Source organism: Oreochromis aureus, linkage group 3 (assembly GCF_013358895.1).
Source record: "Oreochromis aureus strain Israel breed Guangdong linkage group 3, ZZ_aureus, whole genome shotgun sequence".
NCBI lineage: Eukaryota > Metazoa > Chordata > Actinopteri > Cichliformes > Cichlidae > Oreochromis > Oreochromis aureus.
In genome coordinates, this window is record NC_052944.1 from 11,281,268 (window position 1) to 11,300,698 (window position 19,431).

The 19,431-nt window shown below is 40.7% G+C and overlaps 1 protein-coding gene across 3 annotated transcripts; it reads right to left on the minus strand.

Moving 5' to 3' along the window:
- Positions 1-5,836: 5,836 nt before the first annotated feature.
- On the minus strand, positions 5,837-14,115 carry LOC116316486 (PLAC8-like protein 1). Of its 3 annotated transcripts, XM_039609343.1 has the most exons (4): positions 13,878-14,011; positions 11,812-11,918; positions 11,539-11,693; positions 5,837-7,380 (listed from the first exon to the last, which is right to left on the minus strand). In XM_039609343.1, the coding sequence occupies exons 1-4, from the start codon at positions 13,886-13,888 to the stop codon at positions 7,219-7,221; spliced, it is 435 nt and encodes a 144-aa protein (XP_039465277.1). In that variant the 5' UTR covers positions 13,889-14,011; the 3' UTR covers positions 5,837-7,218. The 3 variants fall into 3 exon arrangements, 1 of the variants encoding a protein (XP_039465277.1); XR_005612214.1 differs by lacking the exons at positions 11,539-11,693; positions 13,878-14,011 and adding an exon at positions 14,105-14,115 and having other exon boundaries at positions 7,246-7,380; XR_005612215.1 differs by lacking the exons at positions 11,539-11,693; positions 13,878-14,011 and adding an exon at positions 12,014-12,243 and having other exon boundaries at positions 7,246-7,380.
- Positions 14,116-19,431: the final 5,316 nt, after the last annotated feature.

Consider the following 19,431-nt stretch of genomic DNA (forward strand, 5'->3'; position numbering starts at 1 on the left):
TACGATTCAAACTGGTTTTTGTTTTAGTCAATAACACATAGTCAATTTTTTTTTCTGCACACTGTGCGCATCCGCTGACTCCAGCCCTTGATTTGACATGGCCTACCACCAGCCTCCCAGCTGCTGTTGTTCCTAAAGTGAGCTCAGGTGAAGCAAGAGCATAAACTCTGTGAGCCTGTTTCTTTAAGGTGCCTGAAGATTATCCCAAGCTGATTGATTAGACATGCCAATGTGACAGAGTTACACACATTTACAATCACAAATGTCTGCAAGTATACTGGATCATTCTCACACGGAGAGGAACAGGACTGTTTGAATGAAACTGTGAGGAACATTAAAGTAGAAGAGACCCATGTTTAATGGACAGAATAATGTTTCTTTAACAGGTTTGCAAAGGCAGCAAAGTTAAAGAACACAAGAGTGTGACTGAGTGTGAGATGGGTGTTTCAGGGAACGAGGGAAGAAGGAAGCAGCAAGGTCACACAGCGGAGGGAAAATAATAAAGTAGTTACAATAACAGCCTCATTCAGTGTTCAGCAGTCATATCAGTGAAACACAGCCTGCCCCACCTATCCTCTGACTCTGTGGAGTTACATAAACCTGAGCCAAAGAGCAGGAGTCAGTTGGAGGTATAGGCAGCCCACAGACGTACAGACGTGTAGTATGCAGCTCTGAAGAATTGAAAAGAACACAAATCCATTCATCTGAGGAGAGAACTAGCTTCCAGCTCTGTTTCTGTGCAGATTGGGCTTCAACAGTTATCGGAATGAACCTCCGAAGTCACAACAGAAAAAGCTTTGCGTAAAGTAGTGGATAAATCCCATTACCAAGCATGTAAATTCTACTTACACCAAAGCGTAGCATTAACCTGCAAGCACTGCTCCAATGTGATTACATGTGGTTCATCATGTGTACGGCAGGAACAACTAACGAGGCACTGGGATTGGGTCTCTGGTTAGCTCAATCTGCGAAAACAAACCTATGCATTCTCCAAGCAATGCCTTTCCCACTGAAATTAATAAAGTTAATGTCAGGTGTGAAAAGCATTTGAAACTTGCGGTTGTGAATAAAGGTTGAAGTCCTTACTAATAAGTTTGTGGAGACGAATGTTAGGAAATATATTAACCTGTATTTCCCGACCTTGGTTCATGTCATTTCTTGTCATGGAGTGGGCAGGTTCACCGTTTGTGGTGTTGGGATTTATGTGGCAATATTATTGTAAATAACATGGTACACTGTGTGCTACAAGTGGTGTGTGCCTCAGGTTTGGTGAGTCGTTTTTTTTTTTTAACCCTAATTAGCGCGGATGCAGCTTGCTAACTAAGTTTTCCAGTGTTAGCTGATAAATTAGCACAGTACAGTACTTGTAGGGTGCTAAGTTATCAGCACACAAACACATGCTGTTTATCTCTGACGTGCAATCACTTTCATTCACGTTAATCCATGTATTCCGTGTGCACGCTTGTCTTCTCACAAATGACCTCCTAACAGGTTAGGGCAGCACTACATATCTTATACCATGGAAAAGATAGGATGATATTCCTGGATTAGGAAAGCTGATAAAATTTTACTTTCACATCCAAAAGTAGAACCAAATACGCATCAGCTTGAGAATGCTGAGCAAGCCAGAACGGATTTTTGAGATGAGATATCCAGACAAAGACATCCAGTAATGTGTTTTGGATATTTCAATATGATAAAAAAAAAAAAAAAAACCCAGAGGCCTAAAATACTGGAAGGATTCAGCAGGATTAAGAGCAGGATGTGGCCTCCTGCCTGTATTGTTGATCTCTGCCCACCTGGCACAGTGAGCAGATGCTGTAGATAGCAGATTGGATATAGTCAGCTGTCACGTGTCCCTAAGTAGAGACAAAAAATGTCTCAAGGGAGAAAAGGTACAAGGCATCTGTCTGAATATACGTAGAATCATGCAGAGTGCGATGGGACGAACAACATCTGGTATCCGCAGCACGCTGCAGCACATCCAGCAGATGGAGACAGAAATGCTTTCATGGGTGGTTTTACAGAAAGAGAAGCAGCTGGAGGCAAAGCAACCTGCAGAAGGTCACATGGCTGTGCTGTGGAAACAGGCCTTATCTGAGAAGCTGTATCACATTCTTTATTTTAGAAAGGTTCAAAATAACTAATAATAGATAGTTTGTTGTAAGATAGATTCATTAGATTCATTGTAAGATGTTAGATTTATCACTGAAATGTTCTAAATACAGACTTTAGTCTATATAAGGACAGTTAGAGAAAAGTGCTGTGGATATTCAACATCTTTTCAATTCAGCGCATTAAAATCATATATATATATATATATATATATATATATATATATATATATATGTATACATACCAGAGGCCTGTGAGCTTGAGGCTCCTGTGCAGTATCTTTGAGATCTTGGAGGTTGTTCCTGGGATCTGCTGGAGCACTCGCCTGGCTTGGGAGTCACCGCACCTAGTGCTCCGATTACCACTGGGACCACTGTTACCTTCACCCTCCACATTTTCTCGAGCTCTTCTCTGAGCCCTTGGTACTTCTCTAGCTTCTCGTGTTCCTTCTTTCTGATGTTGCTGTCATTCGGGACCGCTACATCGATCACTACGGCCGTCTTCTTCTGTTTGTCTACCACCACTATATCCGGTTGGTTAGCCATCACCATTTTGTCCATCTTTATCTGGAAGTCCCACAGGATCTTAGCTCGGTCATTCTCCACCACCCTTGGGGGCGTCTCCCATTTTGACCTCTGGATTTCCAAGCCATATTCGGCAAAGATGCTTCTGTATACCATGCCAGCCACTTGGTTATGGCGTTCCATGTATGCCTTGCCTGCTAGCATCTTGCACCCTGCTGTTATGTGCTGGATTGTCTCAGGGGCATCTTTACACAGCCTGCACCTGCGGTCTTCCCTGGTGTGATAGACCCCAGCCTCTATGGTGCCCATGATTAGTGCCTCTGTGCTGTCTTTCAGTCCAGCTTTCTCCAGCCATTGGTAGGACTTCTGGATGTCAGCTACTTCCTCTATCTGCCAGTGGTACATACCGTGCAGGGGCCTGTCCATCCATGCATGAGCATGCAGTTGGTTTGAGTCATCTTCCCGATCTATTCCTGGATGTTCGTTGTCTCATCCTGGACTGTGGTACTGACACTCCCCAGTCCCTGGCCTACTTCCTTCGGCTTAGCATACAGGCTCAGAGTGCTGGACTTGGGGTGAAACCGTCTATGCGTAGTCAAGAGCTTCCTGGTCCTGATGTTAGTGGCTTCTAACTCCTAGGTCAGGGGTAGGGAACGTTAGTCCTCGAGCGCCGGTGTCCTGCAGGTTTTAGATCTCACCCTGGGTCACCACACCTGAATCAAATGATTAGTTCGTTACCAGGCCTCTAGAGAACCACAAGACGTGTTGAGGAGCTAATTTAGCCATTTAAATCAGCTGTGTTGGATCAAGGACACATCTAAAACCTGCAGGACACCTGCTCTCGAGGCCTGGCGTTCCCTACTCCTGTCCTAGGTCATTAAAGTTCTGTGGTTATTACATGGCTATGAAAAAATGTCTCCTCCACATAAAATAACAGTAAAGTATTATTGTTTTGCTCATCTAAATTCCATTTCATTTGTTGCATGGTGAACTTAACACACTAGACTTTTGCAGTTATCCAAGCTTTGTTAAGATCATAAACTCAGGTATGCTAACACTTAAACATGAAGTCATTTAGCTCAGCAGGACAAGTGAAGCATCAAAATCTTTGAAGTACGGTGTTTGAGCCACTGAGTTTGTTCTTTTCATTTTTTTTCTTGAGACACTTTTACATTTTTTTGTTTATTTATTTTTTATTTTTTATTTTCTCGTTGATAAATAGGCATAAAAAGCAATCCTTGAATACAAGGATTTCTCTTGCTAGAAGCTCTAATAAGAATCCAGGTGTCGGAAGCACCTGCAACTGATGTGAAATGAACATCCCAGATTTTGGTCCAACTTTCATTTTGGAACCGTTCTTCAGTCATATCAAGACATTGCGCAGAGACCACAAGCTGAAGGGCCATCCATATACTTTTAAAGAATGCAATAAATTCTAAGAATCAAGCAAATACAAAGCAAAGCAAAGGAAAAATACATAAAAAGAAAACAACTGCAAATGTGTGCACATAAATAGTCATCATCAGTTTACCAGCATGCCTCTATAGGTTGTATAGGTTGTATGGGTGTATATCACAGAAACCCAGTGTCTGCTGAACTCCATGTTGATGATTTATGGCTGTCATGTGCTGCTCTTTAATCCTTTTCTCAGAAGTGTCATGCTTGAAGCAGAATTAGAAATCCATCTAAATGGCCCTTGCTTTTTTCAAATAGCATGACGGCACGAATGATGGTAATGACGTCTCTGTTAGTGATTCATATTGGGACATGTTGACAAAAGTGATGGTATTCTTCCTCATTTGGCTCCCTCTTGCTATCTGGCACCATGTACAAGGCCCGCAGAAAGAAGTGGTACATGCAGTTATTGCATACCGTTCCCTGTGCAGACACGAGCTAGGGGCAAGGATCAAGGGAGTTAAATATACAGAAGAAACAAATGTTATCAAATAGTTCATGTTCACAAAGCTATAACAGCTCTATAACACAGCTGATTGCTTGGCTGTGGTCATTAATCATAGTCCAAGTCAATCTAAACAAAAACGCCTGGAACAAAAGTAGAGTGCAGAGTGGAGTACGACCCTCTGAAACAACCACGAGATTTCTCAGAGGCCGTCTGAGAAAGTAAAAACAGACTGAACACGTCGAAGCTGATCCCAAATCAGATAAACTGTGAAAGCAGCTGTGACTTTTGTGATGGTTTGCTAAGTACTGACGCAGTTACGGTGCCATTTATTTATGAAAAAAAGCCTCAGTAATAATAAATGTGTCATATGAACCTGCACCTCAATACTGTATCACTGGCATATCAACACCCTGACAACTGTGGTCATCCATGGAATGAGTCCAGAAGGATCCAGGACAGGTAAACGCAGATACTCCCAAACGTCTCCTGCTATCTTACAGGTAATGCATGAAAGGCATTACCTAAGGCACCAAAAAAACAAAGCAGTCGGTACACATCAATGAGATTTTAGCTGTTAGATATGTGCAAGTGCCTCCTTTTGATCTTTTACACCTTTTAAAAGTAAACACAGTTATTGTTTACCTCACTCAGTTTCTGTCCTGATCCTGTATTTATACTGAACCTGAAAACAGCTGCAGATGCCAGAAGCTCACAGGTTGGTTATAGGGGTCATGACAGAGGCCCGGGGATGTAATGACCATCTGGCCATATTTGGTGGATGCTTCACCTGATGGCAAAGGTTCCCTCAAAACCTTAATGCTATGTGTTCACACATGGCAGTGGCAAAGTGAGTAAATCAGAGAAATACACTAATTCATACCCTCCTCATCATCATAAATAGTTTGAACTTAACGTTAACATCGAACAAGTCGCCCAGTAACCTATTTAGGGTAAAGATTAGGTTGGAATGTTCCTCTTAAATGGAACTGGTATACCTAAATAGAGACATTAAGACAGAAAACTTTGAGGTCAAAATGCATGAACGAGAGTTGCTAAATCAACATCTTCTCAAATTATGCTGATTTAGCATGTGGGTAAAATCCAACTCAAAGTTGATGCTTACGCGTAAAATGCTGATAAAAATGACTTGTTTGAACCTTTAAAGGGATATAGAGTAGAACAAAGGAGTCCTGCGGAGCAGTGGCATGTGGCTCCGTCCCCATATTTTGAAATTCACTGACAAGTTGTTGACTCTGGCATTTCCTTGGATTCACACCACACTATTGTTTTAAAATCGATTTGCAACATTTAGTATTTATTACGAGTCACAGAAACAATCCAACACAAAATATTTAGCAGCAACACAGAGATCAGCTAAATAGATATGCACAGGAAATGGAATATTAGCGGTGAAACAGAGAATATTTACAGTGAATAATCAAAGAGTTTACAGAAGCAAAATGGAAATATTTGACATTCTTCAATTCTTCCCCAACAGCCCACTCACTAAACCGAACTGAACTGGATAAGCAGACACAAATATGGATGGATGAATGCTTTAATCTCAAAATCCTAATTTGATATGTACATTCAGTATAAACAGCATTACCATATAATCATTATTAACCAAAACAGATGCATTTTTGCTCATAAATAACATCCTGGAAAACAGTGTTGTATAATTTAATGTGTAGTTTAAATCAGTGTGCTAAATCAGTCAAATCAGCTGTGTTTGTGTTTCCTTCATTCTTCTAGAAGGTGAGCATTTAATATGAAGATGGTGTCAAAATAGCATTAAATTAGGACTGTAGATAAAAGCTCTCTTCGCTTTGCAAACCCATAATAACATTTTATAAAGGCATTTTCTCAAGTGGTGAAATTCATGTCATTGTACATTTTGACATAACATTGCAGCATGGTGTTCACTGTAAATTATGTCCCGATTTACAGTAGAATAACTAATAAAGTAAAACGTGCTGTAGCGTGTGGCTACCTTGTGATCACAAGTGTCAGTCACTTAAAAAGGTTTAAAGAAACAAAGATGCACATTGTGAACTTCTCACCTCAATTGAGTCATAAAACCAAATGGTGACATTATGATAACAATGTCCAGTTTTTACATATCCATATATATATTTATAATGCTTACATGATCAGTATGTTGTAGTGTCTTGTGTGTATTAAAGGATAGAACAATAACAAGTTTCACTTCACTAAAAAATGTTCCATTAACCCAGCAATGTGCATAAATAGTACTCGCTATGTGCACAGAAGTACTGTGAACCCCAAGTCTACCTTACCATTAGAAGAGAAGAAGATTTTCTTGCATACACTTATCATCATAAGGGAAACTATATCTTCTAAGGTTACTGAAAAGAAATAGTTTGTAGAGTTGAGCTCTATTAGTTTCCACCAGCGAAAGAATATAATCTCACAATCTAAGTAGTTACTCAAAGGAACACAAAGCTCCCTGCTCTAATATTGAAATGCCTTTTTATCACAGCTCTTTCACTTCATCTTGGGACAAACTGAACTTTCCTCTCCGCGGGACGCATTGTGTCCCTGCTGAATTCTCTGAGGTAACCGGGAGTGGCTCCAGAGCAGAGGAAATGTGATTAAATCAACTCCTGTACCCTGGAGGACACACTGCGGGGAGAAAGTCAGTTCTGGACGTGTCTAGACCAAGTGCGCCCCCTGCAGGGATGTTAGATGGGTGTATCTGGCTGAAGAAGAAGAAGAGGCGTGGGATGCTGCTCTTCTTTTCAGCTCTCTGGAGATCTGGAGCCAAGATAGCGGATAGCAGCAGCATCCATACAGGCAGTCGCTCCACACACTCCCCTGTGAGACACACGAAGAGAAGCTTGAACGCAAGTGGGAGGCTCAAACAAAAGGTGAACATTTACATTTAGGTGTGAAAGAAACGCCAAGCAGCAGATTGGTACTGCAGTAAACCAGCACGATTACTTAAAGTCAGACTACAAATAGAGTCAAATATTTACATTACAGTTTTGCAACATTTCTTTTTGGCAAAGAAGGCCAGATTTTAAAAAATGCATGCAGTGTGGATAAAAGCAGGCCGCGTCTTTGTCAGTGCATGAGTACTAAGTGTTCTTGTGTTTCAGTGAGAATCCTCTCTCTGAGGACACCGGCTTTCTTGCAGCCAAGTCTTTGCTCATAGCAACAGAGAAAGGACTTGTCAGTAATGTCAGGATGAAAATGCTGGTGGGTGAGATTTGATAAATCAATAAAGTCTGAGAAACAGCAAAACAGCCGATGTTCATTCCATGCACAGCTTCGGCATGTGATTTTCCCTTCATGATACTGAGTCAGCACAGCAACTTTGAGGCCAGTTTCTGTCGGTTTTCTTTCCCTACTATCACTCCTCGCTGTAGAACAGTAGGTCTAGCCTTGTGTAAGTTAAACCTCTAGCTTCATTTTGCCTTGATTATGATGTAATATGACCTTTACCAACAGACAGCATTTATTAGGCCTAATTGGAAGTTTTGTGTGGGTCTGTGAAGTTTTGGCAAATGAAGTCCTGTTCTTCTATTTTGATTAACAGATACATTAGTCTGTGCACTGCACCTCTATGGTTTATGGATACAGCTAAACAAGCTTGCTTTGCAGATCATCAAGTGATCTATTAGTTGAGTGTGGCCCACAGACCAGCAGCATCCAATGCAAACCTTTTGTACAGAACTGACAAAAGGAGGAGAGGACACTACTGTACTCTTACAGAAAATCTCCAAAACAGCATTTGTCTTCCTTCCAACTCTTTGTTTCTAGTCAGCAAAGCAGACTAAACCTTTTTAACACTGAGAAATATGGTTGGTTAGAAGACTTGCCAGCTCATGAAGGTTTAAAAAAAACCCATAAACTATTACCGACATCTGATAAACACAAATTACAAACACTTTCAGGGTACACATCAGACAGATTTTTCTCTCAAAACTACGTCAATGTCATGCTAATGATAAAAGACAGCTCGGCCACGTTTGATGTGTCTCCGCAGTTGAAAGACTTTTGCGGGTATTTTGACAAGTCCCTGGCATTACATCAGATAAAAATTAAGATATTTCACTTTCAAGCCCAAAAAATAATGAGAACAAGTTGTACCAAATTCCATGCGAGTCCAATTACTTGTTTAAGACATTTCATCTATAAGGTGAATCTCATAGTAACACTACAAGAAATCCTGCTGGCCTTGGTAATCACCAGTGTCTACCCCAGTGATTCTCTGGGAACCATGAATGTCTATGAACAGTGAAACTGGGGGTAACTGAAGAAAATATAGCAGGATAAATATATTTAATTCTTACAGAAAGATGACCCTGAACATCAGATTATGTAAGTAAGTTTCATTTTCATGTTATGTACCGTTACGGCCTTATCTCTTTCCTCTTATGAGAGAATAGTTGCCTTGTTGCACAAACAGCCTACATGCTGGGACTTGTTTTCATAAGAATTTTTGGCACCCTCCTAGCTCATGCTCTGCGGTATTGACAGCCACTGACAGCCCACTCCACCTCCATTAAAGCCAACATTACCAACCACCTCCTTCTCTCCGATGGCAGCGCTCCAGCATCTGCCTTACTGGCCTTCAACCACTCCCACCTTATCTCTCCTTTTCTTCACTGTCCCAGAAAGGACAGCCTGGCCTTATCCGACATCAAACTGAACATTTGCTGTTTGCATGGGAAACAGCTGTTTCATATTAGCTGAGCACTGATCAGTGACGGCGACCTGATGTCTATCAGGAGTCTGTGTTCACACATGCAGGTGGATGAGTGCTCAGTGTGGACAAACACAGCAGTGAGGCAGTAGGTGGGTGCCGGAGCAGTTCAGTACTTAGTTGTTTATTCATTTGGTTATTCATAGCAGTTATGCGGACTTATTTATTTAATAATTAACAAATATCTAATGTTACCGCACAGACTAACAATATTGTTTGCGTTGCTCAAGTAATAACTGGTGTCATTACGGTAACACATAGTGACGCTGGATCTATTTCTCCTGTGTGCTGTTATTGTGATTCATCACTTATATACCTCAATCTCCTCAGCTACAATCAGAATTATTCAAAGGCCCAGCAGCTCTGTGTAATTGAGCTGGGGACACAATGCGCTGCATCAGGAAGCAATCAGCTGCATTCTGTTTATCATGACATCAACTACAACTACAGGGATAGATTTCTTCATTTGAATGAAAGACTTTATAATCGCTAACAGTTAAAGTAAAGTTTAACTTGTGTTTGAAAAATGACGGCTTTGTCATTTATTCACTGAGAAAACTGTGACAAAAGCTTTAATCACATCAGTGTTGGTGCCAACACTGAATTTAAACAGAGACCATGGTCAGTTTTGTTCACTGGCAATTGCATATAAGATTTATTCAGACAATATGCCTATATCCTATTAAATACCGCCAACAGAAGAAGAGGGGAAAACATTGAAACCCGCTCAAACAACAGTACAGAGCCACATATGACTACATGGTACAGAAGTGGCACCTGTTTTGCAGAACAGCTAAGTTCTATTAATACAGTCTTAATGAAGTTAATAACAGATGCTTGTGTACAGAAGTGCTCCCTTAACTTCGAGACATTTTTTGATGACAGCACACATCAAATAATACTGTGAGTATTGAAAACTAAAAATAAAATTGTGGTTTTTTGGCTTGAACTGGTGGTAAAAAATGATAAGCTAGCTAGCATTTAATCACAAACCTCACTAAAACTCGCGTGAAGCAGCTCCCCAGCTTCAGATAGTAGTTTCTAGTACTATCATCAGTGAAGCACATGGGAAAATACATTTTTGAAGACATGGTGTCAGTCTTTTCAGAGGAGTTTAAAAAACTCGTAGTGTCCAGGACAAGGAGACATGTAGCCTTTCTGTGTGATTGCTATCAGTATTAGCATTAGCAAAATGTTCCTTTTCATTCACTAACCATTTGTGTTTACTAAGCAGCAACCTGTGGAGCTCTGGACTCACTAAAATGTGAGTATCTAGTATTTTATCTGTATCTTAGCAGTAAATAGTTACTGTCTCTATGAAATCGAAGCTTGCTAGCACTGTGTTGTAACTTTAGCTTAGCACTCCATCTTGTCAGTCAAAGACAGTCATTTCTACCACAAAAAAAGAAAGAAAAAACATTTGCCACCACTCCATTGTCCATTAAAAATAGATTTGGATAGGATTTAAGCCCAAACACTGGAATAAATAAGAACTTGAATTAAATAATTACTAAACTGCTACAAAGACCCACCTTGGAACTTTATAGTCTAAGGCGCAATATCTCCATCTCCTTAGGCTCTAAAGTTCCAAACTTGAGACTGACTAGAACAGCGGTCCCCAACCTTTTTTGTGCCACGGACCGGTTTATGCCCGACAATATTTTCACGGACCAGCCTTAAGGTGTCGCGGATAAATACAACAAAATAAAACTAGTACCGCTACCGAAAAAAAGAAGATTTATTCATAACACACGTGAAAAGACCCAGGAAAACCGAGTTAACGATAAAAACGATAACAAAATAACGCTGAAAACCGATAAAAACCCTGAAACCATACATTTCACACCTGAGCCTCAACTCTCGCGGCCCGGTACCAAACGACTCACGGACCGGTACCGGTCCAAGGCCCGGGGGTTGGGGACCGCTGGACTAGAAGACATGAACTAAAATATCTATTTGTGCATATTTCTCTAGGTTGTATTATGTAAGTGTTACTGGAGGTTTCCTTATTTCAAATATACATATACTGACATTTTTTGTCATTAATGCTTAATTTTATTATTAATTCTATTATTAATGTTTTGGTGAGGCTCAGAGAAGCCAGCTGCCCCTAGTGGGGTTAGAGATGCTTAGACCTCACAGGTTTTATTTTAAAATGTCATGTCAATTTGAGTGTGGTACATCTTAGAATTTAATCAGAAAACAATTTTATGTGTTTGTTTGTTTGTTTTTTTAAAGGCATAATTTATGCTGTTTTCTAATACCTTTATGCCATATCGCTGCCTGACAGAAGCCCTCATGGCAAGAGAGGCTGGCGGTACACAGCCTATACAGTCCAGCAGAGGTAGGCAGGGGCATGCTCCCACTGCACTGGTCACTTTACAGGTAAAGACTGGGAGGCAGCACAGGGCAAAACAGCCTGCATAGATTACATAAATACACTATATTAAATCACTGGCAGCTAATAAGAGTTCAATCCAACTATCAGTCAATCACTGGGGATCAGCAAAGACAATGTAATAATTTCATATACTTACAGTCGCCCATGTCTTTGTAGCACTCACACAGACCAGTGCTCCATTGCCCTTCCTCTTGAACCGTGCTCTGTGGCTGAACCTGTACCACCTGTCGCAACATTGTTGAACTATTCAAAAGAAAAGTGGATTAACATAAGAAGATAAAAGATAAGAAGAAAACTATATTACAATTGCAAATAAATTCCTTGGCGATGCTCATTACATATTGAAGTTTAGTCCATCTATCCATTTTCTGTTGCTTATTCAAGTTTGGGTCAGAGCAGAGATACCCTGACCTTCCTTTCCCAAGATCATCTGTGGGGACATTGAAGCATTCCCATGCCAACCAAGAGATTTAATCTTGCCAGCGTCGTGGAGAGATCCTATCCTGAATCTGCCTTCTACCCTTCTCCTGGTAGCACATGGTAGGAAACACCTCACCTAGGAGGCATCAAGGAGTCACCCTAATCAGATGCACTAATTACCTCAGTTGGCTCCTTTCAGTGTGAAGGAGAACTGGCTCTACTCTAAGTCCCTCCCATATGACCAAGGAGCAGTCCAAAGCGTGGTTGGACTGCATTGCTCCTTCTGAGTATGAGGCTCAACTCATCCCCCTTTGTCCCGGTCCTTGCCTTCACTGCAGAAGGTGTGTGGGATTGAAGAGATTATTGAAGCATTCTTTCTACCACCATTATACTCTCATTTGAGGTTAGCAGCTGTCCTTGCCCACTCTGTGCAGTGTGAGGAAGAAGTCACTACCCCTTCCTGTTTCACCTGATGATTTGCTAGAAATACCTTGAAGTTGACCAAGTCTTTGCTTTAGCCACTGCCAGGGTCATATTGTCAACTGCCTCCGGAGTCCAACAGGCTTGCCACGCTTGACAGGACTCCTTCTTCATCTTAGCTGCTACCTTCACCTCTGCGGTCTATCTGGTTTGGGAGTTACTGCCACTCAGGCATCAACTACCTTGGAGCCACAGCTGCATAAATCAGCTTTGGCAACAGAGGTGCACGATATGAGGGACTAATTGTGGACCCTTGGAATGCTCTCAAAGCTTTACCAAAGCTGGGATTTGAAGATCCTGTGGAGCAGGCTTTTCCCAGACACTCCTTAAGAGCCTTTACTGTACATAGAGTAAACCAGGTTTCTCCAGCATCTTCCACTGCCGCCTGATCCAACTCAACACCAGTTGGCAATCAGCTGATGCCTCTGTCTCTCTCTTTACCAAGATTTCTAAGACATATGGTTGCAGGTTTAATGATAAGATTACAAAATCAATCCTCAAACTGTGTCTTAGGGCATCCTGGTGCCAAGTGCACTTATGGACAGTCTTATGCTCAAATACAGTGTTTGTAATTGACACACAGTGGTTAGCACAGAAGTGCAACAAGAAAACACCACATGAATTCAGATCACTCAGGTCTTCCCTCCCAATCACACCGTCATTGTCCATGTGAACGCTGAAGCATTCCAGCTGAACAATTGTGTCCCCATCACGCATACCTTCAAACATCTTGCCCAGGGACCCCAAGAAGGTTGAGTACAAACATGATGTGGCACATGAGCACAAATGACAGTCAGGACCTGTTCCAGGTTCCAGGTCCAAGGCACACAGAAGCAATTCTCTAATCCACTGGGGGGAAAAACTCCAATCTGCAGGTACCAAACTGGACAAATACAAGTCTACCTACTCCTGCTCACCACCTCTTCTACCAGAAGTCATATTTCATACTCCTAAAGCCAGATTCAACCAGAAACCAGGCTCAGGGTCACCAGGATTTCCACCCCTGACCCCTGCCCGATCTACAAAGTATAAAACTCCCTGAGTCGGGAGTTCACCACAGAAATTAGACATTCCCTCATTCAAAAATGAAATTATATTATTAATAGGTTAGGAATATGGAAAATAAACACCTGTGAACATTTTTGCAGTTACTGTAGCAATGAGTTATTTTTTGTTTATTTCTGCCCCTGCATAACCCACACAGATTAACATCTCTACACAGCAGCAAAAAAAAACAAAACAGGTACAGATGTACAAACTAGCAAACTTTGCATTTGTGACCTCGGGAGCGAGCTGCCTCACCTCTCACTCATTAAAGTATTAAACACTGCTGTCTTCTAACATGAGCTGTTATTTAGCTTTATCTCTTCAGCCACATTCCAGTCACTGAGGAGATAAAATATTCCACTAGAACTCTGTTACAGGAGCAGGCCGGGTTACAGGCAGCCTTCCGTCTGAGGAATAATTCGCATCGCTGTTCCAGAGAGTGTGGAAATGTTCAACCAGACTTGATAGAATAGATGACTCACCTTATCCAAACCGTTGTAAGCCAAGTTTTCTGCTCTACTCTGTTTCACTTTTTCTTTCTTTTACTCTTCCCTTTTTACTTACATATATGAATGCTGCTCTTTAGTCACCACCTGACTGTAATGTTTTGGTGTAAATATGGGTGAAACGAGACAAACAGGCCCTTTTGTTCCCATGACAGTTTGCTTTGCTGACCTGCAGTGTGCTGAGTCCAGTGACAGGTTAGTTAAGTGTAAAAATTAGTTTAGACACAAACATTTGTAGGAAGCTATGTAAAATAAAACGATTGCATAACTCAACACCTCTAATTTAAAAAATGAGTAATTTGGAATTTCACCATCCGAACAGGGTTTCCAGTGATTCTTCTTGGTAAACCGTTTCACCACAAACAATGCCTCCACTATGATATCTGATTTCTCATTATCCTTGTTGAAGTGTGCAAAACAGATAACAGGAAAGGCCCATTCACTAACGCTTACCCTTATCACACAGAACCTGTTGTTCTCCTGCATGAGGGCTAAAGCTGAGACGAATGATCATAAAAGAGATTAAAAGAGGTGACATTCCACGTAGGCAGTAAATAGGTGGGTATGGAAAATATAAGAAAATAGAGATTATTCACAGCACAAACTGACAAGAAATAGATAGAAAAGAAGAGAGATGAATGGTGGGAAGGACATTAATATTTTCATAGAAGATATAAAGCACTAAAAATAACTCCGTTTCATATCGTGTTTCATACTGTGGTGATCTGTTGTAATACTGTACTTAATATTTCACAGGCCCACAGAGTAATGTTCTCATTTCACAACCAAAATGCAATAGTTGTGAAATAAAGCAAAGCTAGACTTTGTCATTTTGGGAAACACCTATTTCCTTAGTTTAAACTTAGAAAGCAAGATTCCAGTAAAATCCACAATTTCGTGGTGTTTATATCAAATTCTGACTCTACCATCCTAAAGTCACAGCAAAAACTGTCCAATGTAGTTGAACAAATGCAACAAAACTTTTAGCATGAACAGAAAAGGGGAGGAGAGGCACAACAGGGTTTTACAGCCATCTGTAAAACACGGTGGCGGCTCTGTCATGGTTTGGAGCTGCATTTTAGACAGTGGTGTTGGTGATCTTTTCAAAATTGACAGAATTATAAACATTGAAATGTACTGACAGACTTTAATCTACCAGGCAAGAGCATCTAGAAAGTCTTGATGCATGCTCAATCATCTAAGTAAATCCCAAAAGGTTGATTCTGTTCATCTGGACGCAGCGTTTTCAGTGGCAGAAACGTTTCGTAAATCATCCAAATGACTTCTTCAGTCTCAGCTGACTGCAGGTTTCCCTAACCTCATAAACAGTTCATTGAAACTAGCACCACTTGGTATAAGTGGTTTAGTATAAACTGACAAGGAGAGACAAGATGAGAACTGAAAAGGGGGACAGGCTGGAATAATTCTGTATCCTGATAAAAAGAAATATAAAGGTCCATGAGACAACTTTGTGGTGATATAGAAATAAAATGTAACTGAACTGAATATTTAGAAAAATGAAAAAGAATGTTGTGTCCAGACAAAAAGCTATAATTCTATGTAACAGTGGCGACTGCTTCATCCGCGGTGAAACATAACCACAGTTTCATAACCATCACATTCAAAGCAGCGCGTGCTTTAATGACATCAGGGGAAATCCTTCCCTTTTCCTTTAAATTTTGAATGGAAGAACTGAAACTGATCTCATTTTTTTGTAAATATATGATGGAACCAAAAAATAATACAATAATTCATACAATAATATGAACACAAAACTCTGATAAAGATCTGTTTTTATTTACAGCAGCAGAAAATTCACAAACATAAAACAAGAATACTATCATACAAAATAGGATTTCATGTCAAGTTCATTTATGATTCCACTGATTTATATCAGAACGGTGTAGCAGACCCCCCAAACACACTTATGTGGCAGAATCGCAGAAGCTCTGGACGCTCTACAAAAAGACAAAAATCAAACAACACCAACTTAAATATCTTTACTGAACATTATTACAGGATCCATGAACTTCAAACAAACATGACTGCTTTTTACTTACTGTTTTGTTTTCCTGCGCTGCAGAGGCATTTTTTCAGAGCCTGTTTCTCTTTGCTGTCTGTGGGCATGAGTGGTTGGGGACACCTAAGCTTGCCTCTGGAAGACTCTGCAAGACAGAATAGAGGTGGTCACTGAAACCATTTAACTCCAGTCATTGCCAGTTAACCAACTTTATGTGGCATCATGGTAACATTTACAATGGCACACATTTGCAGTCGATCTTTTTGAGATAGGACACACTTCAATATAGCATCATAGCAGCCCTGAGGACTGCAATGTTGGTGTTTGTGTGTTTTGTTGCAGTTACAACTGCAACAATGACATTACCAAACAAAACTGCTGGTAACTTACGGGTGCATCTGCATCTGAGAATATCCAGGTTGGTCACACCAGACTGAGCAACAGACTCTGTCCTCGCTGGAAAAGAAAAGACAACAAGTAAGAAATCATTTATACGAACCGTAACACATTATCCATCAACCCCGTATAACATATATTCTCAAACTCACGGGCAGACAAAGTGGTTCACAATAGTTTACATTTAAACTGAGTCAGTTAGTTATTGTCCCATTGATGAGTAAAACAGCAACATAAACATCCATGCATAAAAGGTTCAAAGCTAATGATCCTTGTATGTACCTGTGCTGTCACACAAGCTGCTGACCAGAACGATGAGCAGCAGCGTGATCCCTGTGATCCTGGACATGATGGCGAAGGTTCGTCTGTTCCCGCTGACGTGTTCAGATTCTTCTGCAGAAGACGAGGATCTGCGGGGAGTTATATACCCCCGCAGCGAGTCCACACTGACACGGTGTGGGGAGTTTGAACTTACAGATCAGTCCTGACATGTTTAAGGGGGATGTTCTCTTGTTTGTTAAAGTTTTTGTTTTATTTGTTCAGATGCGATCTCAGCTCTGCTTGGATTCATCTGTAAAATCTTAGAACTTATCCAAATCGTTGGAAAACTGAGTGCTGGCCACAATTTTTGCACTGTGGCATTACTGAGGTGTAAATTTAAAACCAGGCTTCATCAGAGAGACTCAATGGATCCTGAACAGATGTGTGTAGGAGAGTTCAGTGTAACCAAAGATGGACGCTGTCCCCCACTAGACCCAAAGAATCATTTGGTAGTGCGATCTAAATGATAACAAGCCAGACATGTTTTTGCACTGGTCTATGAAGTTTTAATGTTTTAATGCTATGGATATCTCCCCTTCTTTTTTTTTAACTGGAAAAACTGCATGAAATTGTTGCCAAGATGGCTGCTGCCGAGTGGACTTGCTCCTACAAGCCTTTGAGGAACATTAGAGACAAAATGGCGCTTTGCCTGCAGAGTTCTGCTATAAACCTGAAATCAGATGGATCGTATTATTTGGAAAAACAAGCCTCTGTGTTCACATGACAGTTATGTCTGCTGACCTGCAGGATTTGGGTTTCAAAGAGAGAACTTTAAAAGGACTCATGGCCCACAGGTTTTACTTCACTATTCAGTGACAGAGAGTGTGCCTGTGTTGGTTCAATGGGTTAATGTCATTTGTTTCCATTAGTGCTGGGGGTGATCGTGGCTCAAGAGTTGGCAGTTCGTCTTGTAATCGGAAGGTTGCCGGTTCGCGCCCCGGCTCCGACAGTCTCAGGTCGTTGTGTCCTTGGGCAAGACACTTCACCCTTTGCCTACTGGTGGCACCAGTGTCCAGCAGCCTCGCCTCTGTCAGTGTGCCCCAGGGCAGCTGTGGCTACAATGTAGCTCGCCATCACCAATGGGTGGATGACTGAAAGTAGTGTAAAGCACTTTGGGGTCCTTAGGGACTAAGTAAAGTGCTATACAAATACAGGCCATTTACCATTTCAACTAAAGGAAAATACGACTATTTAAGTTTGAAAGTTACACAAAATGATTTGCAAAGGCAATTCCTATTGAAGCATGTCCACATATGCAGTGCTGGTGTGCTGATATCTAAATATTCCTTTGTCTTGGCAGATAAAGTTGTGAATCGATGCGTCTATCAAACAAAACTTTGGTCTACTTCTTCAAGGGCCACAGCTAACAGAAATCAGCTCTGGTAGCATTAAAAATGCTACAGCCTGAAAATATATCAAGTCTGCTCAGAAATGTAGGACCTGATTATTAACAGTAACTGACAGTAAGACAAGAACAGGACGTGTGAGGCTATCATGTGAAGTGATTCTGTGTCTAGATTTTGTTGTTTTCAGTTGAAGGCATAAAAATAAAATTAAACCTTTAAAAAAAAGAAGATGAACGGTATCATCAGTTTATATATCTGTGGACATTCCTGCCTGTGTGGTGAGGATTTCATAACAGCATTGAAGAAATGAGTCATTTATTTCACAAGCATTTCTGCCATTGAAGCAACACACGCTTTGATGACATTTAGGGAAAATGTCCCTTTAATCTCTTGTTTAACTCTGGATGACATAGAAACCACTCTCACGTTTGTGCTGAACTTCTTTCACTATAGTTCAACATAAAGACTGGAGGGCAGGAAGCTGGGAAACAAGTAATCCTCCATAGAAATGGTTCACTATTAATCAATGTATTTATGTTATTGTCTCTATGAAATCTATGAACACAATTCAGAGTGAGACCAAATCAAATATAACAATAATGGTTTCCCTTTCATATTTTTAAAGTTTCAAAATACTAAAAAAAAGGACAAAAAATTGAATAATTGGATATTAAAAATGTTCATTTCAGTTGTTCTCAAGATTGAGGACTTTTTCAGTTAAATATGTGGAAACACAAAAGGACACGAGACTGTATGTAATAAAAAAATATCTGTCTTTATTTACAATTTCAGAGAAAATCACAAACATCTACATAACAAGATTAATGTCATACGTAACAGGATATTAAGTTTGGTTAGTCAGTGACTGGACTTGTTTATCTTAGAGCGGTGTAGGAAAGTCGATCACACGGCAGAATCGCAGAAGCTCTGGACGCTCTACAAAAAGACAAAAATCAAACAACACCAACTTAAATATCTTTACTGATCATTACTACAGGAAACATGAACCTCAAACAAACATGACTGCTTTTTACTTACTGTTTTGTTTTCCTGCGCTGCAGAGGCATTTTTTCAGAGCCTGTTTCTCTTTGCTGTCTGTGGCCATGAGTGGTTGGGGACACCTAAGCTTGCCTCTGGAAGACTCTGCAAGACAGAATAGAGGTGGTCACTGAAACCATTTAACTCCAGTCATTGCCAGTTAACCAACTTTATGTGGCATC